This window comes from Phalacrocorax aristotelis, chromosome 4, assembly GCF_949628215.1.
Source record: "Phalacrocorax aristotelis chromosome 4, bGulAri2.1, whole genome shotgun sequence".
Taxonomy (NCBI): domain Eukaryota; kingdom Metazoa; phylum Chordata; class Aves; order Suliformes; family Phalacrocoracidae; genus Phalacrocorax; species Phalacrocorax aristotelis.
Genome location: NC_134279.1, coordinates 55,791,402 through 55,818,018, shown reverse-complemented (window position 1 = coordinate 55,818,018; position 26,617 = coordinate 55,791,402). Strand labels below are relative to the sequence as shown.

Below are 26,617 nucleotides of genomic sequence, written 5' to 3'. Positions count from 1 at the left end.
TCTACCAACAAATGGAGTATGAAAGGAAAGGGGTAAGCCACTGATGGAGGAAATTGTGTGTTCATTTTGACTGATTGAGACGAGTACGTTTTAAGTCTTACACTATAACCATAGTGAAATGAAAAATAAAAGCAACATTTCTGTTGGGCTGCAAACTTTTTCACTTGAGAAATCTTTGGAGGCCCAGAAAGAAGCTTCTTCATGCAACTAGCCATAAACTGCACAACTAAAAAGGTCTAGCATGTGGGCAGCATGTAGAGATTTTTGATACTTCCCTTTCATCTTTCCAGCTTTCCATAAGAAGGCCTCTGCTTTAATGAAAACCAGCAGTATTGCCAACTGCTGATTTGTCCCCATCCTTGCCACTGTTGGCTCAACTTTTTGATAAGGATGAAGAGAGGCAATCTATTAAGCTACAGATTCTTCAATGCATTGTTTGGCTTTTCTCGTATATATAGAAAAAGACCCTGAGACATTAATACAGGCCAATGATCCTCATAGTAATGTAAGATTAGCAGCATACGAAGTGCTGTGACAAATATATACCACTGGCAGACTTGCCTCAGCTCAACCAAAATCCTCAGGGTTCCTGATTATTTTAATCACTATTCATCATTCAAATTCTATCCCAGAAAATAAGCTGAAAAATGCACCATAATCTAGAAATAAATTCTAGGTAAAGAAATAAAATGAGTGTGAAGCCATTCAAAACGAACAGAAATAAGAGTTCCCTGGATGTGCCAACAGGCTGGACTACAGGTGACTACAGGGGAAATGAAAGACAGCTTTTCTAAAATCACATTTTCTAAACGCACATTGAATTCTCCTGTTTACTAGAAAACCAGACACCATGGACAGAGAACAAAGAAATTAAACAAAAGACCCCGACCAAACAATCAAGAGGAAAAAAGAAAAAATAAGAAACGGTTTACACAAAGTCTAATATACTTAGTCAGAAGGGTTTCCAATTTAGGAATGCAAATGAAGTCATACTATGAAGTACCCTCTTGGCCTGAGTATCAGTTTCATTATTACAGGGCTTTTTAAGATGTTTTGAGGCTACATATGAGTCTTTTTTCCTCCCACACCTTACAAATCAAGCACACCTTGCTGCACACGTATATGTAAATATTATTAGTCAGTAGCCGATTTTGGCTAACACCTCTGGTGTTAGTTAGTTAAGCTGTATTATGTATTACAAATGTAATATTTTGGGGGCAAAAAAGGCTCTATGATACAAATATGATTAATTCTAATGAGCTTTTATCTCCATAGCTAAGATTTCCCTGTAGTGTGGAAACATCATCAGAAACACAGGCTTGGTTTAATTTACTCCAAACTCCAAGGAAAAGGGGTATGTCAGGGTTATGGAGAGTGTTCACAGTGCTATGACAATGTTCATCTGATTAATGATGTCCTTAGTGGCAGCATATCACCTGTTTTGTGACTTGTGGTGGCTGCAATTAGTGTAAAACTAGCCAGAATTTAAAGGTATTAACCAGTTTCTTAAAGAAAAAATCCCCTTTCCTGGGTCTCACAGAGATCAGGCTGCAGGATAATAAAACGTTCTAGTGTACAAAATGCAGGAAATGTATATAATGTGAACCTAATTCGGAAAGAAGAATAAGAAAGGCTGTAATATAGGTAAATGAAGTTATGCTGCTGTTAATACTAGTGAGATCAACGTCCACCTGTCTATAACATGCAGATACACCAATGAGTAAAATTTTTTATCACAAGAAGCCATTTGTTGTTGCCTCCATTGACTATGAATGTAAAAACAAGTATCACTAACAATAAAGAGAAAATAAATATTTCAATAAATGAAAACAAACATTCTTTGAAGTTTTAAATCTAATCTTCATTAATACTACACAGGCTACGTGCTCCCAGGTCTGCATTCATTGGTACAGTTTGCACGCTGGAGTAAAAGTAGATGAGTGCAGTGCTGAATTAGGTGCATAGTGTTTATTGTTAACCGGAGTCAAGAAAGCTTTAAAATACATTAGAGGACACAACACTGAATAGAGAAATGAGATTTCAGTGTGTCAGGTTACAAATATTTTTAAAAGTACCATCTTGTGTTTTAAACCTCTCATGTAACAACTTACTGAAACAAAGCGATGCAGAGCAATGTTAGATATTCACTAATCAAATCAAAGGCTAGACTTCTCATTATATACTTACAGCTGCCAAATTTCAGCGGGCATGAGTGAGCATCCATAGGGAAGTCCTCCAAGTGCATTGGACATTCAGCTTGGACTGTAAGCCTAAAAGGCAAAAGACCGCTGTGCATTTAAGTCAGTTAGCAGGACAAGAAAATCAGTTCCACAGAAATGAACAGAGTTCATGCTGATTTAGGAGGTGAAACTGAAATGTTATATTAAACTAATTAAAATTTAAATCAGCTCTTGCTTCTTTCCTTTTATGTGTTCCTTTGGAAGGCACTGACTTATCACATCAAAAACCTGAAAGAGCTGACCTCGAAACTATGAGGAAAGGCCATTTAAATGAAAATATAAATTATGTAACTGCAGGTTGTTAAGAACAGTCATTTTCTTCTCATAATATTCTGAGGTACATGTGTGATTATACAGCTCTCAAAGACTCATTACAAAAGCACATAAAATACAGTTAATTTGCCAAAGGACTGTGTTTTCTGAATTTTCTTATTTTACAGTTTTAATGGACGATGTAGAAAAATCCCATTTGTGTTCTTTCAGAAGACTGCCGCCACTTATTCTCCATGTTACTTGTGATTATTATTTTTATTTATGTATAAGCATGACAGTATTTTAACAATACATTTACTTTTACTGTTTTTGTGGGGAAAAAAAAAAAGCCAGCTATCCCAGTATCAAAGATGGGGATTAATACAATACAAAATAATTTAAACCAGTTTGAAGAAAATTTTAGACAGACTTTTCTTTCCCATTATTTTTAACTTAAAAAACAATAAATCTGTTTCTCCTTCCTATCCAGTAAGTCACCTCGGGGTAGAGATTTTTTTCTGGATGTCTTCGTTCCTCTTCATTGAGCCTAAAAACACCAGCTACCTCCTCCTGTACTCCCAGTGGGTCGTAGTCATTGTATTCCCCACTATGTTCTCCCACCCCCCCCAAAAAATATTCCATATTTCTATTCCCCCACTCCTGAGGGAAGTTTTTCTGAGGTCAAGGGGCAGAGAGAGAGAAAAATCAGCAAACAGCTGACAGCAAAGGAAAGAACTGCATGAGCCTCTGATATAAATCACACTATCATTTTAAATAGACACAGATAAAAATGGTTGTTTAAAATCTAGACAATGAAAAGTTTACACATTAACCTCATACCCTCAGAAGCAACATACTTACAAGTCATGCAAATGCTCTAGTTAATTCTATCTGACATGGCCCATCTTATGTTTTTAAGAAAAAATTCTTCAGAATGGTTTCAAATAGTATTTCTTATTATTTATAGCACATGATTATAACACCTTCTGGAGGGAGACAATTCCAGTCAGTTTATACAGATACAAGCTTAAATATTGATTTGAGCCTAAGCAAAAATATTATTTTCTAAGCAAATTTAATACATTTACCAGCTAAATGTTTATCTTAGCTGCTAATCATCCACAGGATGGAAAAATTAAAAATCTAAGCAAAATATTGTAATTAGATATAAAGAAACTGTTATTATAGAATAAGACATATTTTCCCTGTAGTTCTTGCCGGAAAGAATTTGAGGCCTTATTAACCCTTTCTTCTTCCTCTTTATTTTTTTATTGCTGCTGATCTTAATAATAAATTTGCTTAAGGGCTCACACGATCAGTAGAATAGGTGCAGTAACAGGCAAAAGTCATATACTATTTTAATCGTTCTAAGATGGAGCAGGTAAACACTGAGTATTCTTAATAATTCTTACACAGTGATTACCATCTGAAGATCTTAAAGCGCTTTATGCAGGTGGTCAGTGTCTTTTAATACATTACAGAGGTATGAAAACTGAGGAACATGTAGGAAAACCGATCTAACTCATAATCAGCCAACAGACTTGTAACAGAGCTGGAAACAAAACATATGTTTTCCTAGCTTTCTTTCTGCTGGGACAGAATGAAACAAAGGATAGTCCTCCTGGAACCTTATCTGGAAAAGTCACATTGAGAAATAGCTTGAGTAGAGAACAGATGACAAGACTTACCTCATGGTGTATAAGAGAGTCCCATCATCTTGGATTCGTAGAAGCTTGTTTGGCATTGTCATGTTATGAGCCACTGACTTCTTCCCATTGTGAAAAAATGTATCTGGGGTCCAGATTTTGCTGGCCATTAAGTTGTTCAATCGAAGAATGTTCATTGGGCCCTTAAACTTTAATCTCTCATCCTTCCACCGCTGACGGAAGAAAACATCTATTGTGTATTCCTGCAATGGAATAAAGATACGCTTTTTGTGACACAATGAAACATTGATCTGCTTTTTGAGGGCCAAACTAGGAAAGCTCTGGTTGTAAAAATTCCCTCGGTAAAATTGTCAAGGGAGAACAATCATTGCACAGAATTGTAAAATACTGATAATAATAAACAGGAAATCAATTTATTAAGAGTATGACATTCTCCTTCATGATTGCTACCTGTTGTTTGTTATCAAACCCTTCCTATATTTAGATTTCTGTACCTGATACACATAGTATGCGTTACAAGGATAATTTCAATAAACACAGCTATTTTACATTAAGAAGTAAGAAAAAAATACATAGAGGATATTCAATACTTCCTCCAGCAGAGGCACCTGAAGGATAGTAACCCAGCATTTCGGGAGCACAGAGAATGGCTGGGACTGGAAGGAAGGAAACAAGGCTACCCAGGAAGGGTACAGTATATCCAGGCAGACTGATATAAGGCAGATCCTTCCAAAGGGGAAAGTGAGGCTCTGTAGTGGCATGGATTTTATTAACAAAAGTACATAGGTAGGGAACAATAGCTGACGATTAACAGGTGACAGACCCTGTCTGCTGAACTTTAGTCTGATACCTAATCTTGGGAAGGAAGTACAGTCTGGAGAAAAAGACGCAAGTGAAAACACCGATGGCCTACACCAGATGCCTGTGTCACCCAGTGCTGGGTATCCCATCTGCTGGGTTTTGTTGCTGTTCTAAACAAACAAACAAAGAAGACACTGATTAAACATTCATAATGTAAATTCATCACTAACTTCAAATTGGATCTGTAAATAGATTTAGTGGTTTGCTGCTGTGAGCGCAGCATATGAATTGGAAATGGAAGAGCTTAAAAACTTTGTTGGAAGCAAATTGTATTCTGTGTATTGGCAAATGCTACCTTGGTGCAATTTCAGTTTTGTTGAACAGGTGCGAAATGGACCCATGATTTCAAAATATTATTATGTTACAACAGTCTGTACTATTGCAATTGCTCTGCAAATGCTATAGTTAACGTAAACCAATTTCGAGTAAATTATCTTTGAATGGACAAGTCCTGATAAAATTCAACTAATATAAAATATTCAAATGATTTCAATATGAAAGTGATTTCAAGGAACTTATCAGCCCCCATCACTTTCTGCTGGCTCCCTTGTGTGTGGATTAACAAGGCTTAAGTTTTTTCTCAGTCAGTCATACAGTGGTAAAAAAGGAGTGCTGAGTAGACAGCAAGAAGCAACAGCCCTTTTCAGCTCCTTTGGTCTGTGAGCCAAGGAGCTGTGAGGACCTTTTCCAAGTCAGGGCCAAAGGCTAAGATGATCATGTGGAATAAAGGAAAGAGAATTCTGTTACCTGAAGGAGTATGGCAGGGGCAGGAGAGAAAGCAGTTGTCATTAGGAACTGTGAAAGGTGCCTGGGGAGATCTTTTTGGAACGATGTAACAAGGTATTTATAAACTAACCTGACAAAAACCACAACTGCAGTTTTTAGCATTATCAGGAGGTCTTACATTACTACAATACAATTTTGTCATTTTTCTAATTAAAATCATAGTTATTCAAACAAATATTAAATAAAACTAACACTACAGTACACTGAAAATTAATTTGCTTGGGTTTCTTTAATGCCAGCTGCTGTTATCTCTAATAATATTTTAGTAAAAATATATGTGAAATACAAAATTATGCACTCTAAAACATGTATTTCTTTGACATTATACTTGATCTTTTACTGTCTCTCACACTGCCAGAGACATGGCCTCATGACAAGTAATTTGCCCATTTCTCTATGATAGATCACACTCAATTGTCCTGTCTTATTTGCTGATTTATATGCTGTTTTATTTGCTAAATATTCTGTGACTTAAAATCCCATTTACAAATTCCAAGTTATCTGTCCGCTCAGTTGTTGACCAGAAGAAGTCACAAAACACATAAAATCATGGAGGATCAGCAGCAGCAGGAATATTGTGATAGAAGCAGGGGGAATATATAAAATCTAGCTAGAAATACCAGGTAGTTCAAGGAAAACAATTGCCCTAAAAGCCTCCTTGTGGTTTCTGTCTGAGGGGCTTTGCTAATAAATCATTGCTATGTATGATAAGATTGATGTTTGAGGTATAAAGAAGCGGAAAGAAGAGCCTGAGGGAGTAAGACTTTGAAATCCCACTAAAATTCAATGGGAGTGGTAAGTCCTACAGGTTCCTTTGACAAATATCCCTCCACATAAATGATTAGAATATAAATCTTAAGTTTTTGTAATGTTTCCATCAATAAAGAATTGCAAAGGTCCTGCTTCTTCACTGTCTTCCAACATATATAAAAGGAATTACAAGAGATATAAAATAGAAGAAAAAGCAGACATGAAATGCCACTAAATCAAAACAACAACATTTCAAAAATCCACATCTGATGCATGGCAACTGCTTAGGAAGCAAAATAAGCAGGAGGGAATCTGAGCTGCAGCCTTGAAAGATCCCACTGATAAATCTCTGACTGATCCACAGGTAATTCTAACCTCTCCCTCTAATCCACGCTGGAAATCTTTATTTGTAGAACATCCCATTTAGAAGATGGAAACATGGAACAAACCAAGGTTTGGTGTGAATGATCATGAACACCTCCTTCCATTTACCACAATAGCAATAAAATCTCACATAGTTCTTAAATAACTTATCTTTCTATAGACCTCAGTGAATTTTTTAAAAGAAGTATTGGGATCTCAATTTTGTATGAAGGGAAACCAAGGCACAGAGATGAAATTAGCTTGTCCAAGCATATTTACAGAGTGATCATGAAAAGCAAAATACAACCCATGCCTTTTGCATCTGAGTACTATATCCGCTGATCCCATGTTCCCTCCTGAGCCAAATTTATTCTACTTATGATCATGAATATCCCTATGATGATTACCATACAAAACAAATGAAAAAACAGGAAACTATTAAAGTATGTTGAATATATTTAATGTGATAAAAAGGCAGCATTTATCAAAGATGCTACATAAAGATTTTGTAACTATTTCCTATTCTATGTAAGTACCACTTTGGTAAATGCTGTTTACTTTCCAAGCAGGACTAACATTCTGTTAGAAATGCAAATCTGGGATCTAGAAAAAAAGATTCAAATTAATACCTGATACTTATTTCATACAATCTGCAGGTATTCTCCTATATGAAAAAAGCTGTGCTGTCTCTGGACATTACCAAACCACTCTCCAGTATATAGTGCAGAATCTCCACAAAATCGCAAGAGCGTACTTCTGGGACTACAAAGGACTCCTGTGATCATTTCTAGACAAGCAAATGCTTCCTACTGATTTGTCTATGAAATGGTGCTTTCACAGCTGGACCCTAACATTGTACAATTAAACATAATCTTTCAAATATGTATTATACCAGCTTACATGAAATTTTAGGTACAGATGATGAGATTCTATAGCGTTAAGAAGCACTTGAGCCTCTGCCAGTTCAATGGTCAGAAAAATAAAATGGTGAAGGAATTTCATTCTTTTAATATGAAGTTGTGTATAACAGTATGCACAGTAAAAAAAGACATTAGTATTTCTGGGAGAAGCTTTAACTGACCTGAGTATAAGCAATCCCTCCTCCCTACATGACAGTCGTCTTTTTTGCTAATACCAGATTTGTATGGGGAAAGTTCAAACAACAAAAAAATGTACTCTCATCCTCTCAGCTAATGGTTGGCAGATTTTGGCAGTCTTTGCATCTGGAGTAAAGATGGAAGTGTTCCAAACATCTCAAAAATTGTGAGTGTCCATTAGCAAGCGGTATTGTTGTGGAGCAGACTGAACATTTTATTAATCACCCTCTGGAACACAGCATTTTGTTTAGTGAATAGTTCAGGCCAGAGTTGCTCCTTCCCTACTTGTAAAAATTTTTCTCAGTCAATTCTCTAAAGAAAGTTTGGCTTTTTCTTGACCATTGTTAAAGCCGTTAACTGACACACATATATAACTATGAAAGCAAATTTTCAATATTCTAAAATATAAACTTTAAAAAGGCAAACACAAAAAAATTAAAAATAAGGAAAGGGAAAATGGCACACACATCTTTTTATTGATTCCTTACAGACAGTCAGAAATACTGTGGTTGATAGATTGACAAGATAAACACATAAGATTCATGGACGTAAATCTCACCTAGCTAATATAGTGACTTCATATTGGTATTTCTTTTTACATTAGTATAATTTCTTAATTTTAGTTCTTAAAAAGCACATTCTTTGTGTCATATCTACCTTAAGGCAATGTGTAATTTTTCTTTCAGTTTAGCTTAAAAACATTAACAATATTAGTATGCAACTAGTACTGTTGAATACTAACATGGCTAGTATGCAACTAAGTATCAAAACCACTTCCAAGAAAACCAAGAAAGAGTTTTAGACAGCAGACTCAAAAAAATGCAATTACTCAAAGCAAAGTAATCTGCCCAGTATATGCATTCTTGCTATAATCTGATATTTGTGGGATTGAAGAGTGCAAGTTTGTAATGGAACTTCCGCAAATTAATTTACCAAACTTCAGCATTTGAGTGAATGCTGAAATGAGCTTTACAGTGGGAGGATTGGATTATTAGTTCATTGTCTAGGTCATTTAATTCTCTGTGGGATAGACTTAGGCACGGTGCAAATGGCATACACCAGGGCTAACACACTATAACAGTCTGCAAAGCCTCAAAGTTCAGTACACCGTTCTATGGCTTGGCTTTACCTAGGCCTGTCTACCAGGTTGGACAACCAATGTTTCAGCCATCTCCATCTCACTTTCTACTTACCTCTTCTCCAAAAAAAAAACCCCAAACAACTGTATAACAATATCAGGACTGAAAGAGTTCAGGATGCAATTCTCCTCTCCCAAAACCCCTCAATCACAAACACTGACTACTCAGGCTCTGTAAAAGTACTTCACTAGCTGTGTATCCAACATCAAATCTCACTGCAGAGATGTATAAACTGAGTCCACTTGTCCTTTTCCAAAACACCTTCTGATGTGTACAAAACACGGAACACAGAAGGAAATAGCAGACAGCCAGAAATTCCTTTCAGGTCTTTGGGAGGTGCAGATCTCATACACTGGTGAACAGAATGCTTGAAAATATTCTGAATAAACTCCCTTATGAAGGAGGGTTGTGGTTTGAAACCGCACTGTTGGTTATTTTTTATCAAAACCCTTAACAATCCTGTTAAACACTTAAGCACTAACCCATCGCTTCATTTCAAAGGAACATATATTCATTTTTAAATACAGAAGTAATGTCTACCAGATATATATGACCTTTAACACTATAAAGAATATGTGGTATATTTCTAGGGAACTGTAGCATGATTTTCCTTTATTTGAAGAACCCATTTCAAGCCTTTTATTTCTGCTTCATCTGCCAACTTCAGTCATTTTTGTCTAAGCATTTAATCTAAACATGAAGTATTTGAAAAAAATCTGGAAAAAATGTGTTTAACCAGCTTGAATGATAGTGTCTAGGCAAGAGACTGTCTTCCTATTCATATCCATTTATGAAAAGGACCTTCTCTGAATTATTTTCTCTCTCTTTCTTTCCATAGACCTGATGTAGAATGAGCGCTGAGTCTAAAATAAGCACTGAGGAGGGATAAAAGAGAAATGTGAAAGATACGAATAAGGGATTACTTAGAAAAGAGACTAAAGGATATTATTCACACTGCTGTCACTGAAAATACAAACACTTCTCATTACCCTTTTTTATTCAGTCATGGAGAAAGAGCAACCCTGAAACACAATGGATGCCTGATGTCAGGGACAGGAATCCAGGCAAGAGGAACACTGAGAGCTAATGTCAGGGAAAGGCTTGGACACAGCCTCTGACAAATCAATCTCCAATATTGATCCACTTGGCAGGATGCTGCACAGGGGAACAAGCCTTCCCAACAGAATAAAAGGACAGGAATTCTGCAAGAAATCATGTGAGATAGCCTCCTTAAAATTTCAGCCTACGGATGTACCCTGCAAAGGCAATGGCCTGAGCCTATAATAAAAGGGAATAGAGCAACCAATTTATTGACTTTTCAGAAACATATCAATGATAAAGAGACAACCTAGATGCTCCCCAACACCCAAGAAAGCAAAGTGTATTTATCATTTCCGTTTGCCTTTTACTCTTTAGTCTTCTGATACTGAGTTAAAATAAAAGTTCCAGTAAAATAATTGCAGTGTTTTTTTTTATTCTTTGTGAAAAAAATCATCTTGGTGCATTCCCTTATTCTGTCCTGACTTACATATCATACAACCCCTGCAAAGCTTGTCTCCAGTTAAGGAACCATAGCTAATAATTAGTCTTTCAAACATTTAAAAAGTAAGTTTCATAGAAAAAAGCAAAATCTGGAAAAAAAAAAATGGAATGAGGAAATACAAAAATTGGACAAAAAAAAGAAAAAATGCAATTCCTAGTTCAGCCACTCTCTCTAAAGAACCATCCTCAGTTGTAGTAAGAGATGCTCTAACAATCCTTTCAGTCATTTCTGGATTTGACCTTCAGCCTTCATTAAAAATTTCTGTTCTGGCTATTTTTGAAAAATCAGAAACACTTCTTGAATGTTTAATTGAAAACTGACATGATGGAAGTGTGTGTATTGATGAACTAGCTGAGTATGACCATCTCTACAGAGAAATGTTCATGTTTTTTGATTCTAGTGTGAAAAAATAGAGCTTTATCATCAAGAAACTAGGAAAAAGTGCTGTGTACCAATAAATATGGAAAAACAAAAATGTAACCACAGTAAACAAAACTCCCCAAAGACAATGAAAAGCTAAGGTTGAAAGATGAAACACAGAACTTCCAGAAAGTTTGTTGGTTTTAATATTAAAGCAAAACGGATTCAGGTCCCACCATCTTTTAACTGTGTGTTGTAGGAAAGCACGAAAGACTGTTCCCAGTGACAATTAGAAATACTGCTCTGAGGCAAAATTTGCCAAAATCCTGGCAAAGCTTTCTTCACAGCAGACCTCATATAAAGGCTCTCAGTGCCTATATGCTCTTACATACAATAACTATTGCTTGAGGAGTAAATACGTTTCTCTTTTTTTTTTTTTTTCTACCAAAGACATCAGCACTTATGGCAATCTGCAAAATTTTAGAAGCCAAAGTGTCAGAAGAGCCTGGAAAGAAAGTAAGTCTGAGAAAGCTGTAAAAGTACCTTGCCTGCAGTGCTAAAATCAGAGTTAGCAGCATATATATTTAAAAAGATACATCAATCTACCAGACTTCAAATAATTAATTTTGAAAAAACAGATAATCAGTTTTAATGTTTAAATTAAATTATTTCCATTTTGTTATCCTACAAATCGTAATTCAACCAAAATTATCTTTCTCCTCAGAATTTTCAAATATTAAATATTTTAATCAAATTACAAATGTTTTAATTAGCCTCTTTAATCATAATTTAGCCTTGTAACTCTTTAGAAAATTCACATATGCTTTGTTTTTCAATTGTTCTGTTCAATTTTTGGTTTCTTTGTTTTTCTAAACAATGCAGCTTTTCTTCTCTCAGGCTAATGTCAAAATAAATTTGTATCACCGATCTGGTTGGAAGCCTGTAAGGCATAGTACTGAACTTAAATATTTCAGAGAAATAACAGCTTAAAAAGACAGAACAGTGAAAGTAAAATCTGTTCAGTCCCATGTTTTGGTTTGCCTTCTTTGGTTCTCATTAGTTTGCAAAATGAAGTTGAAAATTCCTGTTGCATATCGGCATTTCCTTCGACATTAAATACTGTGGTTGACATACAATAGCATTTTTATGACACAGCTTATGTAGATACACCAATATTTTAGTCACAATGGTTCCTGTGAAGCACAGTTTGCAAGAATTCTCACCAAGAGTCAACAGATTTTGTAGCTGACACTTTTGGGCAGAACAGAGAGTAGCATCTTTTTAACTTAGACAAAATGTTAATCCACAACAAGGATCAAAAGTTTTTGACTCTTTACACACTTGGAGAAAAATCTCAGCCTCAGCTTTTACCTCCTAAATTTATCAATGACAACTTCAGCTAGCCTAAAATCAGTCAAAGATCAAATTCCCCTGGACTTAATTATGTTTTGGCAAAATTGTGACACTGGAAAAATACAGGAAATATGAATAAAAACCTACATTCTAGCAATCATACTGTCACAGATTGCACACAATATTATCATTAATGGGAACTCCTATACTTAGGAAAACAGAAACCTCACAAATTGCTATCAATTCCACAACAACGAAGGTTAGAACGACATTTCGTCAACTTTGTTAATCAACACTGTGTCCTTAGCTCTGATCCACCCATCATCTTCAGTGTGCCACCTCCCTCTCCCATACTATAAACACATATTAATCATCTCCCATGGCAGCGAGTCCCCTTTCCATTTTCAACAGGCTTTTCTGCTAAACACTGTTATTCTTCACAAGATGCTAATCAAGGGAAAAAAACCCAAACTGGCAAACAGATAACGCAAAGAGGTGTAGTCATATATCTGCTGACTTTTGGTGCTATGAAAAATCCCAGGGGAAGGAATCCTGCTGGCAGCAATGACTATGAGAGTTTTGGCAATAGCAGTGTCCAGCCTAAAAACCTGATGTGACTGAGGGGCCTCACCACTCACACTGTGAAAGCAGAGGACGTCAGGGGCTGGGACCCAACCTTCCTGAAAAGATCTGAGATTCAGTTTGGGATCGACTGGAGTTTTAGGAGGATATGGGCAAGTGTCAAACTTATTCTTCCAATGAAGTCTTTTACGGAGGAAGCTTATAAAATGAGAATTTTCCAGAGCTTCCAACATTTACAGAAAAAAATATCAGTAAACCCTCTGTATAGTAGTTTACATTATCAATTCAGTAATGCAATACCTAAATGAAAGAGTAGTCATGGTAAAAACTCTAATGTCACCTTCATGTTCAACAGACTATGTGATACTTCAGAAGCTATTATTTCAAAACTCACATGTTGAAATTTTCTAATTGACTGCTCATACGTTTCAAAATTATTTTATAATTACCAACTGAACAAGCTAAATTAACCCTGAAACTTGAAGTAGTAAGTATGAAACTGCTCTTACTTACCCATCTACTTATCTGCAGATAGACCTACCCATTACAGTAACAGCTGCTGTTCTGACTGGATTAACACCTCTGCACAGAGCTGCAGCATCGAATGACCTGACCCCTTACTGTGCCGTCATATCTCACTGTACAAATGGACACCCAGAGTTCACCACACATTTACACACTGATGTCAAAAGAGTTTCCTGAAGCAGATAGGGATTAGATTCAAGAAGCTTTTCATTAAATTTGCATTTAAGTACAGATGACTTGCACAGCCTTGATAAGTCTCCTTGTGCCTCAGTACCACATCTTTAAAATTGGGTTAATATCATCTGCCCATTTCACAGGAATACTGTAAATGCAAACACTGTGAAGTCATGAGATACTAGACTAACAAGGTCAAGATGTTCATATTAACTTTGCGTATAGCTGTGGATACTTGTTCTTTATAATTAGTAATAAAATAAGAATCATTTCAGAAACTTAACATCATTAGGAAAAACACCTCAAGAAAATCAGTAACATTTACAGTGACAAAAAGGAAATAAATGTCTAGTTTTCCTCTGAAATTACTTTTCCTGTGAAGCCTCAGTAATGTATTAATCATGACTGAAACAAAGCTTGAAAACTGAAACTATCACAAGAAACAAACCCCCCAAAAACAGTATATATTCTCCAAAGCTACGACTACCTATTAGTCAGTGAGAAAATAACTTTTAAAATGTACACCATACCATGAAATATTTAGTTTTGTTGCAGCCTGGCTTGTAACATCAAGATGCTTCCTGTTTTGTATGATGCATAACCTGAAACTTCTCAGAGAAAAAGTTAATATTGCCTGTTTTTAAAAATAGTCAATTTTTAACACCTGTAGATATACATAGGTAGCATTTTATATGTCTCATATATAATCATGAATGTTCAAAACACTTCAAAAATAATTTCATGCAGGAAATAATTTCTAGCAGGAATGGCAAGGGCATCTAAAGTAACTTTCAGATTGTTTTTCCCTTCTTTCCTTTTAAAGATGTTATATCCATGAAGATCTTTCTCCCCAGTGTCACACATTCTGCCTAATCTATGCATGATCTGTAATAGGCCTACAAAGGAGCCCTTGCCTCAGTCTTTTCCATTGCTGTTTTCATGAAAAACTGTAATCTAGAGCAATATTATGACAGTTTCTTTCTTTTTAATGTCACTGACTTCCTTTAAATGGTTACCAAATAGTGCGAATTATGAAGGACAGATCTGTGGAAAAACACATCAGCGCTGATGGCCCAACTTCCAAGCTACTGGGATTTGGCACTTCCTGACTTCAGTGACAGTATTCCCAATTTGTCCACGATAAGTAGAAGCAGAATACATGTTTAAAGGAAATTAATAGTATATATCTTACATCATTTACCATATATGCAAAAGATTCAGAAACTCACCATATCAGTATCTGAAACAGGTCCAAAACTGGTCACGTAGATGTTAGTGAAGACTTCGGTAATACTATCTGATATAAAAAGAAAAAACAAGCAAACATTTTAAATTTATAGTACCTCTTTCTGTCCTTATTTACTTCTCCTAACCAGCGTCCTGTTGTAGAAACTGGGGGTCTCTACCCCACTTAACACAGGTTATCAGACGAGAGTTTGTCCCACTGAGTAGTTTGTTTCAGTTAAAGGACTATACAACCATCAGCAACTACACACGTGTTTTTCATTTCTCCAATAGCAAAAATAACCACACTGTCTTGGACTTAACATGGTAGTACAGTTCTAAACATAAAATGCCTTTGTTGCAGAGGTGTTATCTCTGTTGTTGCAGATCATTCCTATTAAAGCCTTTCTAGTTCAAGGCTGTTTTCTTCACCCTGAACAACTTTTTCAAAGCCAAAGGCAAGAAAAAGCTTACAAAGCAATTATTGACTACACCAAATGTAACACTCAACAGCATTCTACTTTTTAATTGGGTATGGTTTTAAGTGGCACATATTTTAATATAATAGTTCCTTCCCTTGATACACAATGCTCCTGATACATAGTTGTGGCACTGTAAATACTATAAGAAAATGTTCTTCTTAATCATTGTAGTCAGACAGCCATGAAATCAGAATATTAAATATTGTACTGCAGGGAAAAATAATAGCTGAGTTTTCTATCTATAGTTTTCAATTAGCCTCAAAATGGAACAATATTCACTAAGAGGGATAGTACACACTTGGAGGAAATGTCTTACAGCAGTTGCCAACTACTGTCTGCATTCAAGGCAGTCAACACTCTGCCTTAAAGCCAGTTGCTGGCCGGAAAAGAAAAATTTGAATACAGCTAGCTGCAATTTGGCCCACCCCAGAATTTCCCATTCCTAAAAATAATACAGCTGCCTGCTACATGAGTGATCCTGCTGTTATATTATGATTTCTATATTTAATCACCATTTAATATGGATAGTCAATTGTTTCTGTATTCCTAAAAGCTACCTTTTGACAAATATGTGGCATAGGCAGTTTTTACTTTTAATTGCGAGGTCAACAGTATAATCACTGCCCTCTATTGGGAGAAATGAACAGTGCTCACCCATGACTGCAGGTACCATACCAGCCATCAGGCAAAGGCAAGACTCTTCTGTGAGCGGCTGCATAGGCAGCAGTGTATTTTCAAAGGGATGTAGCTGCACCCAATGCAGATATGTGGTGATACAGTACTTCCAGAAAACTTCTGGAGCACGGGGGAGGCACATTTCTGCACTCTCATCTTTAAGGAAACTTGAATTTCCTTTTCCAGCTGAATACTAGACATGTGCTTATTAGAATACAGGACTTTGTAAAGCCTTTCCTACCCAAAGGAATTCTCTTTCCAGGATCGTCTCTGCTTTTTAAGCAAATAAATAAAGGCTGACTCTCATTATGATTCACTCTGAAAGCTCAAAAGCACACTTCCTCTGCACGTCCTGAGAGATGTCTATCTGTGTGACAGAGACTTCTCTAATCCCATATGCAGCATCTGTACACAAGCTGAGTTGATTTCTACTCCAAACTTCTTACAAACTGATTTTAAGTCAGTGGACAACAAGAGGTGATGAGTCTGCACTGTTCTTAGCATTCAACAAGGATAAAGTATGGGTCTGGCTGAAATATCATACAGAAACCACAGGTACAGTTCAGAAGGCTAGTGACTGCATGTTGCCTGTGGGAGACTTTCCAGAAAAAAAGATTATACTCTCCAAATGGTTATCTGGCACAGACTGAGACAAAACGGAAAAGTGACAAGAGAGCCACCCTTCAGGGGGTAAAATAGTGCTGCAGGGACTAAGTGAAATTTGGCCTGTATTGTGAAATTTGGCCTGTACTATAATGACAACACAAAGTCTTAATTACAATTCTATTAAAAACACTAATGTTATAAAAATATGACTGACAATCAGGTATCCCGACAGCAGAAAACCAAGGCTACTATCAATTATACTGGTATAATCTGAAGGAACCCAATTACAGGCAACAAAGTCATTTGGCAAATCTTAACCTGCACACACATCCCCCACCAAATGGTTGGAAGCATGGTCCTCCTGTAACGTCACCCTATTGCTACCAGTCGTTTGCATCTGATATATTACCTGACAGATGGGAATGACTTAACAATTTGCGTATAGTAAACTACAGGACATGGAATCTTCAGGCTTGCCTGCATATTAATTAAAAAAGTCTCATATTCTATCATATTATTTCTATATACTTCTGGATCCATCCTCCTATCAGACATGAACAGAGAAGACAGAGCTGAGAACAAACAAATTGACCACAACATGTCATAGAATGCTATTACAACAGTCTGTAGATTCCCCTTGTTGATGTGCATTACTCACTTCAAATCATTTCAGATCCTGGGAGTGAAGGATCAAAACTCGGGGAGTGGATGGGGAATGGATGGGAGGAAGAAGAGACTTACTATCCACAGATCCTCAGCTGCAAGAGCTTCATTTCAGGTTGTCATCATTAAGGTAAGCACTTCAATGTATGTAAAAAGTCCTGGGGCAAATTCATCCCTGATAGCCTCAGGAATGGGAATGGATGCAACTTAATTGTGCAACTTTATTTCTTTTTTGGCAAAACTGCCTTAAACCAGCATAGCTCCAGGCAACGGTGACAGCAGTGAGTTTCAACAGAACCAGCTGCTCTCCCCCGAAGTGAGGGTTCATCCTGATGGCAGGCAGTCCACCAGGCTCCTCCTTGGGTGAGAGCTGCGCCACGGCAGACAGTGAAGGGAGTAGGTAGAATGTCTTGAAACACGGTATGAAAGGGGCAAGGGAAGCTGAAAAGTTACAGATGAGAAGGCTGAGGGAAAAGGAAGGATAAGAAAACAGAACAAAGGAAGACAGGAAAAAAGAAAGAGGAAAGCACATAAAAGAGGAACTGGCAGATTTTTATTTCTGCCTCCTATTGTCTCTCAAAATTCTGTGTATTTTATAAGTTTCTGTTCATACCCTGCATACAAGGAAGCTGGTCCTTAAAGACAAAAGAAGCTGAAACGTAATGTCTTGAATTATTCCTGTTACCATCTGTTACTGTTAGCAGCCTGAGCCTTGTGTCTGCTAATGTTACAATAAAGATTCCTCTGAATTACAAATTTGAACACAGGGTTTCAGAATCAGTGTCTATGAAAAGAAAAAAATGAATCCTCATTTTTTACAGTAAATATTGTAGTTATTGCTTTGAAAAAATACATGTTCATCAAATAAAGTCTGTCTTAAAACATACCACTTTGCCCTGCTAGTAACTTACTGAAAACAGTCCAGAGGCACAAACAACAGTTTCAGACAGACTCTCTAACCAGAATTCATCCAGCAGGCACCTCAGTTACAGGCTTTTTATAACTCACGTTCTGTCAAGAACAGCACAAGTCATGACACTTAGCCCACTGGAGATTTAAACAGTTCTGGATCATCAGTGCTTGTGGAAAAGCCAAAAGAATGTACTCAGCTAAAAAATGTTCAATGCAACATGTGTTCGTGTACAAATCTAGAGTGTCAAAAGAAAAATTAAGGACAAGTTTTTTCTGCTAGAATTATAAAATCTTTTTCTTCAATTGATATGTAAACACATAACTAAAAGCCCTGATTTTCAAAAGTGCTTAAATCAATGGAGACCTAGCGCTTCTGAAAAAGTGTCTAGTTTTTAAAGAACCCTCTGTTGGAAGAAGGGGTGGCTGACTCATTTATACTTGTGAACTCTTAAGTTATTCTGAATCACTGCCTTTGAAAGTTATACAAAGAAACAGGAACAGGAAAGAGTAAGGATATAGTTTCTATTTCTGATGCTTCTTTTAGAGGAAAGAAATTTTGGGCAAAGAATATGACATGTAGATGCCATCATCACATGAAGTGCTCTGAAATTCAGCAAATGCTATTATAACATTGTTTCTAACTTGCCTTGGTCATAAATGTTAATAGAGAAGCCTTATCTGACTTAGCTTAGCAGATGGAAGCCAAAGGAAAACTGACAACAAAAAGAGTCAAGAAAGTTAAGAATAAAGACAGGAAGGAAAACACATCCTATGGAAGCAGTAAAAGCAACAACTATTACGATCATATTTCAAATGGTTCTCAAGCACTGATTTCTTCTGATTCCCTTTCCTTACTTGAACTGTCATGATATCAATACTACAAAAATAGAAAAAGTAAGAAAAAGCAATAAATATACCAAACTGCAGAAGTTTTACAGAGCCTTATCTACCCTTAGCTGGAAGGTTTTCTGTGTGCTTTAACTACATTTAGGATTTTACAAACATTAACTATAATAACTTCTCTCTGGAGAGAATAATTTTATTATCTTCTTTTTTCTGCACTTGGGAAGATGAGGCAGAAGGATTAAATGAAGCGTACGTACAGGTGTTTACAAATCTGTCTTCAGCTGTCCAACAGTAAGTATCCACACTGGAAAATGTCAACATCATTGAATCATCAAAAATTAGAAAAGGAGTTCAGAGCTTAGTTAGAGTTGGTACCAGTGCCTTTGTCCATTCCCTTATGCCAGCTCTTCTGCTGCTGGGATACCGTTTCTGATGGTCTGAAGTCTTGCTGACTTGTTCCCCAGTAGAAGAGCTGGCTCAGCTGAAGTAGGCTGCTTGGCAGAAAATTTGCAGTGGCTGAAGTCTAAATCAATCACAGGTTGAGTAATGGAGATGGTCAGAAAAGTCAGATGAAAAGGTTCCTCATCAGCATTTACCAGTTTGTCAAAATTGGAAATTTTCACAGAGGCAATTCAATTTTGAATGAGTTCCTTTGGACTGCTGCCTGCCAGGCAGTTTTCAAAACTTCTCTGCTTTCTTTCAAATGTCCCTTCTCAGCTGCCTGCATCTCTGAAGGGGTACATGGGGTTCCAGCGTCTGTGACGTGGGGTAGCTAGACATGCAGGGTTGGGCACACCTGAGAGCTCTCCCTTTCCTGGAGAACTCTGAGGCAGAATTATCTTTCTTGAAATAAATGTTACGAATATTTCTCAAACTTGAGAAGGATCTGTGTTTTGCTTATTCCTTCTCTCCTCTCACCAAAATAACCTACAATCCTTTCTTTCAGGGAATAGGGACAAAACATGCATGGCTCGTTCTAGGTATGTTTGAAAGAAGAGAAGAAAGGATCATTGCAAAGTCTTCAGAGTGGACCATCAGCAAGGTTCCAGGTGTTAATCTGCATGAAGCTGGCTATATTATCCATCAATGTGTCAAGGCTATCTTCACAAGAAAATACACTAGTACATTGGGTTGGACTTTTTTTTTTTTTAATTATTTGAATTTTCACTCAAGAATATTGTAAATCCAGGGTTTGGGCAGCTAAAATAAAAGCCAGTCTGTTTGAGGTAGTCCAAAACCAAAGCATTCTTGGTGGGACAGAGCTTTTAAAATATACATACACAGTTCTAATGCATAGGCTGAAATAATTTCTTACAAACATTATTCTAAATGTAGAGTAAATAGTTCCCAGGAGAACACTGCAAGGCTGTAAGTGAAGGGCAGCCACAGCATGCAAAAAAATGTGAAAATAAAATACTGCTCTTTAATTATGTCAACAAAAAATATAAAAAGAGGTCAAGTTGTAGTGCTGTGGGATCCTTAACTGAGGATTTCTGAGTTTTTGTGGAAATGCTGTCAAAAACTTGATGTTACTTTAATTATTTTGCTATAAAAATTATTTAAGTGGAATTGACATTGTTCTGACATTGTAATATGGTCTCCAAGGGCATGCTTGGCAATGTTGCCCAAAGGCTTTGAAATTGTCATTCACAATACAAGTCAGGGATTGCACAGGTGAAACAGCCAGGGTCTTAATCCATCAAACACTGTTCCCACTCAACATGCTGCCCTTATCTGACAAGCTCCTTAGCGTGTCTGTTGACAGCTCAAGACACTCTCTGGCTGGCAGTGAATGGGGGTCAGAAGAGGTCATGCAACCTGGAGCCACAAGAGCCTCAAAATCCATAGGAATGCAGATATTTCAAAATACTGTACTACCAGTTCTTCTTTATATTTGGTTTTGGTGCTTTATGTGACAATTTTATCTATCTAGCTACTCATCATCTTCATTCATTACCCACTGTTAAATTACAACAGTTTCAAAACCACATGTGCCTACATAAATACACTTCCAATTTGTAAACTGAAGCCAACTGTGAGAAGAAACAAATTCACTTCCCTCCTTGTCATCAGTGCTTCACTTCCAATAGCCTCACTCTATCCTCGATCTATCAGCAAGACAATTTCTAAACATGAGCAATAAATAAACTTCTCTTTCAAATCTCCATCTTTAATGAAGCATATGTAGAGTGTAGAGTAAGCTTACCGGTAAGATCTAGTAATACCTGTAACTGTTACTGTCAACAGTTGCTCTCCTGATTCACTTTGGTGTAAATGAGACATGAATCGGGTGTGTACTTGATTTCTCATGATGTTGACTGAAACAAGAATATATTCTGGAGAAAATATTCTGGGGAAAGATACAGGAACTGAAAGCCAGTAGGCTAACAGACCCCAACTGATTTCCCTCTAAAGAGCTTGTATCTATTAAGACATTATATCATATACTAAATAGACTATCAGAGACCCTCCAAAGGCATACACAGAACTCACAAAGTTGGGCAACCCTGAAAAGCAATACTGTACTCTTGAAATAAATAGCATTATGTCATTTAGACTAACTGAATACCTGGTCCTGTGTGTAAGCCCATTCTTGAACTGGATTTTTTTATTTCGGAAAAGTAGTATTTATTATTCTGAAATGGAATATAGCTGGTCTGAAATAGCAGGAAAATATGAACTTGAGGGAGAATTTACTGTAATACAAAACTTCAGTTAAAAGTAGGTGTATCTTTAGAGATGAGTGAGACTTATTGACCATTAAAAAAACCACACATTAACCTGGAAAAAAATGTTTAGCTTAACTGTCAACATCCTTTTCCTCTGTAGCAAAAAATATGACTTGAGAAAACATTTTCAGATATGATTTTAGCCCAGCTAATGTCTTTTTTAGGTGTAGGTTACCCACAAAATGTGCACAGAATGAAATGTAGGTATATCCGCAACTCAAATAGTGTGATATATCTCCGCATTTGGGTAATTACTCAGATTTGTCCTGTATGTAAAAAAGATTCGTGCAAATTGTAAGAGCACTGTTTCCAGCTAGCAGACAGAAAATTTAAAAGTGAATTATTACATATACTATTATATTATTATTCAGTGATACATTTACATGTTACTAAGATAATTTGGGGTTTAATTCTCACTCAAAAAGAAGAAGAGAGTGCAGATCACATACACAAACATTACCTTTACTACTTTTTCTTTGCTCTCTCTCTACCAAGAGACCTTTAATTTGCAAACCTGGTTACTTCAGGTAAAAAAATTAAACACATTTCCAAAGGATCCTATGAATGAAGAGCCTTGGACACAGTGACATTTGAGGTGCAGTTTTAACCTTAATGTAGGCTTCCTCTACTAGTTTGAGAAAGTCACTCAAGGGTAGGGCTAAAGATTGTTTTTGGTGCCCAATTATCTCTTTAAGTATATTGGACGAGCTCCACAAAGTGATTTAAGCTCCAAGTTTCCACTTAAATCAATAAAAGTTAATCTGAATGTCTCTGTGGTCCAGATCATAATGACTAAATTTTGCACTTATATTTGTCTGAATCCCCTTTAGTCCCAAATTCCTGTCTAACATTGTCAGTACCTAAAATTCCCTGGCTGCTTATATTTCTACCTTAAGGCAAAAATATCCTGATGCTGCCAAACAGCTTAAAGAACTGGCTCTCAACCAAGTCCCAACGAGTTCTTCAAACTATAAATAATTACAAATTTACTGGGCCAGAAAGACTTTGAGAGAGAAAGCAAGAAAACAAGCAAGAGTGATTCCACAGCCTAGCAGTACTCATGGGATGTAGCAGACATAAGTTGAAGTCTCTGCTCAATATCTAATTATTTATACAAAGTAGAACAATTCCTTCCAAAGACTGAGGAAGCATTTTAGAAAATTCACCTTTGTGGTCAAGACAGACCCTGAAACACAGTAACATGAGTTCATGTCCCTGCTTTAAATCCAAGCATGCACTTGACAAGAGGTGCTCTCTCTCTCACACAAGTTTCCATGTGGGGCTGTCAGCTACTCTCATGGCTCTTTCCAGGAAAGGAGGAATGGCAGGAGCTCTAGAGGGGGCACACCACTGTGAACAGATGGAGACTGGTAATGTTTTCCCACCCACTTGGATGTTTCACCTGTGTTGGTAAGAAAAGGCTTAAGCTGCATGCCTCTCTTCATCATCTTGTAATTAGTTAGCTTGACAGAACCCACTCAGTTTATTGACTTTATCAACTGCTTTTGCAGACAGTTAAAGCTATGCCCACACCATTTCTGAGGTGTGCCAACATGCCTAGCTTTCCCCGTGTTCCCCAAAGGAGACCTTGCTGTTTGAAGCAATGAATTCCACTATACATGGGGTCCAGGAGATGTAGGCACTGCTCAACCGAAGCCCTCAGTCTGTATGGGGCTGGCTGGCCAAAGACTGTGAATGGCTCCACAGTCCAGCAGTACAAAACACAGGTCTCAGTCCATGTTGTGACACATACGTGGATATTTTATACGAAGTAAAACATCTCCAGTGGAAGAAACCACTCTCCCAGAACTATCAAAAGCCCTGTGTCTAGGTAACAGAGATGGGAAGTGGGAGGCATGGATACAGATCCTTTTTCCAAATCAGGTAGAGAATAAATAAGATGTTTAAGCTGGAATGTGCTTCACCCCTGATGAGAAGGCTACTGTACAAACTGGTGCAGCCCATATCACATCAGGCCAACCAACCAACCAGTGTTTAGCTTGAATCCTGTCAGTACTTAAACGTGAAAGAGAGTCCGAAGCAAGCCAGAAGTGCACAACTTAATTGGTTCTTTGCACGGGGAAAAGAAGAAATGTAGATACTCTTGGTCATTACTGTTGGACTTCATAGACTTTTGGCACCTTGAGCAACATTTTGACAATCTCAGAGGTATCAACTGCCAAGTGATTTAAGACAGCAACTAAAGATCTAGACATCTTCTCGATTTTTTTCCTCCCTTTTAAACAAAGTATTCCTCCGATTTACAGGTTCGTTGTAAAGACATTAATACAACATGGATGCTTGAGACAACCAAGTAATTATAAATAGTAGTCTTGCTATGGTACAATTAACAAAAGGATAAACAAAGTGTTGAAAATAGGAACAAGGAGGAGTGAATGAAGTAATTGGGAAGGGCAATCTAAACACATAGGTAATATGAAATCTGTTCCCATAAGGCCAGACTACCATGAAATCCACCGAATCTCTTCGTTCCCTTTTCATTACATCCTCACACACCAAGAAGAAAGGGAAAATAATTTAAAAAGCATTCAGGACTAAAATAAACAACAAATGTGAGTCATTTTTAGTTAAAGTTGCACAAAATGTTCAACAGAAACATGAAAGTGAAAACATAGTTGAGTTTGGCTGGAAGAAATGTGATCTTACTGAGATGGGTTACTTAAAAGGTTGAAGTAAAATGAACTTAGCTAACACACAACACATTTGGCAGCAAACCAAAACTACATGGCATTCAAATGAAAACTAAAACATCAGCACTAAACCTTATCCCTTTAGACACTACAGACTCCATCAAGATGCAAAGTATATAATTACCAGGCTGAGTAACAAATGCAACTACTGCATTGTTTAGATCAACTGGATGAGCATGACAAAGCTAAAATGAACCAGACTCCCCCAACACTGTCTAAAGAATGAGACAGAGGAAGACAAAGAGAACAAGACCACTCAACCAAGTCTGGAAATGGAAGGGAGCAGACTTTGATAAAGCAGAGCAGTAATTATTTGGACCAACCTGAATCGGTGTCATCACACAAGTAGGGATGGCAAAGTTATTATTCCCATGCAACCGTATTTCCATCTACTCTGCTTAGAGGCTTGTGCTATTAGAAAGGAAACCATAACATGCAGGTAAGGCAGAACAATTCCCAAAATTATTTCAGATTTTAGAAACTTATATTCAGAAGTCTTTCTCCCTCTTTTTTTTTTTTATTATTTTTATGACCTCCGTACTTAGAGTCATGGAACACCCTATCAAATTCTGCTGCATTACCCTTCTAGGCTAATTTCAGGTTTAATCTCTGTGCTTTATTCCAAGTCACAGCATTTTATAAATCATCCCATTTGATACACTTACTCTGCCAGACCCTCCTGTACTCCAAAACACATCTCCCCATAACAGCAGGATCATTTTAAAAGAGCAGCAGTTTCAAGTTTCTCTTTACAGTCATGAAGTGGCTGAGTCTGGGCTTCTTAAGATATGCCCTTATTGCACAGTGTTTCCTGACTCACTTGATTTTAGTTGCTACCTTATTTGCTTGTTCACCTCCTCTTATACAGGCCCAGGTGCTTTTCTAACCAAGATTACTCAGCCTAGATTTTCTCCAGGTTACATTTCAGGAGCTACTTTGGCTTAAGTTGGTAGCATGTTAACTTGCCATTGAAAGTACAGGTTATGAAAGGCAGCTCTCCTTCAGTACTTCCCACATTCCAAACATTAAAAAACCCCCAAATTCTCATAATTCTCTGAAAGAACATCAGAGGTCGAAGTCATTCTGCATCAAGGATGTGTGAAATGGCTGCAGAACTCACACTGGAGTGACCAAGGGACTGTGATAACGCATAAGTAACACATACAGTATCTCACCCTTTGGCTACACCCTACTTTTTCTAAGCTAAAACAGACACTGTCACAGTGCTCATTACCCTTGTTAATTATTTAATGAAGATTTGGGTAGCATGCCAGAGCCCACTGAAGACAGTGAAAAAGCCTTCCCCTGGTGATGGCCAACTTCAGAGGAAGCCTTAGGAGAATGCCTGTCTCTGTGGTCAGCCATGCCAAGAAGCAGGTTGGCACCCTGGAGCTGAGAGAAACCAGGATGAAGCTCTGGGAAGAACAGTCTTGCTTTTATTGTGGCACTCATTGTCACCAGAGTTCGCATCTTCCCAAGGCTCGCTGCTAACACAGCAAAGTATGAAATTCACATGTTCCAAAGTCCCAAAGGCTGATGGAGCTCCTCTAGAGATCAACAGACTTAAGTATTGAAAATGATGATCCTTTCAGACAGATCAATTTTACTGTCTGTGTATAGTGCCTGATTACTGTAGCCCTGGATTGTAGAGACATTAAAAATTGAGCTTTGTTTATTTTTTCTCTTTTGCTAGCCTTGTACTTTGCATTCAGGCATGACAAGAATCAATGGTAGTAAAAGGTAGTGCCTTTATTTAATACAGCTGTGTATTAGTGGGCACTCTTAATGCATTTTTTGCAGCAGAAGCCTAGAATATATTTTTAATAGGTAATGCTGTACAGAATGCTGTAATAGCATTTCATAAGAATGTGACACACTGTCAAAAAAACTAGACAGCATTCTAATCCTTCTATCAACAAGCCAGCAGTTCCTATTTTAAGCCAGGTGAAATAACTATGAAGTATAGGAAATTAATGTTTATCCAGACTACTCTAATATTCTCAAAAAAGCTAGCATGGACTTACTAAAATCAGCTGGAGGTTGTGTGTATGTTAACACCCTAAATACCCAGGGTCCA

General features: G+C 37.1%; 1 protein-coding gene across 1 annotated transcript in view; it reads right to left on the bottom strand.

The window, feature by feature from the left end:
- GABRA2 (gamma-aminobutyric acid type A receptor subunit alpha2) overlaps positions 1-26,617 on the bottom strand; it is a 57,885-nt gene that overhangs the window by 15,459 nt on the left and 15,809 nt on the right. The window contains exons 4-6 of the mRNA XM_075091569.1: positions 14,922-14,989; positions 4,181-4,401; positions 2,188-2,270 (exon numbers count right to left, since the gene is read on the bottom strand). Of these exons, the coding sequence (XP_074947670.1) occupies positions 2,188-2,270; positions 4,181-4,401; positions 14,922-14,989 (372 nt within the window). The remainder of the gene's footprint in view (positions 1-2,187; positions 2,271-4,180; positions 4,402-14,921; positions 14,990-26,617) is intronic.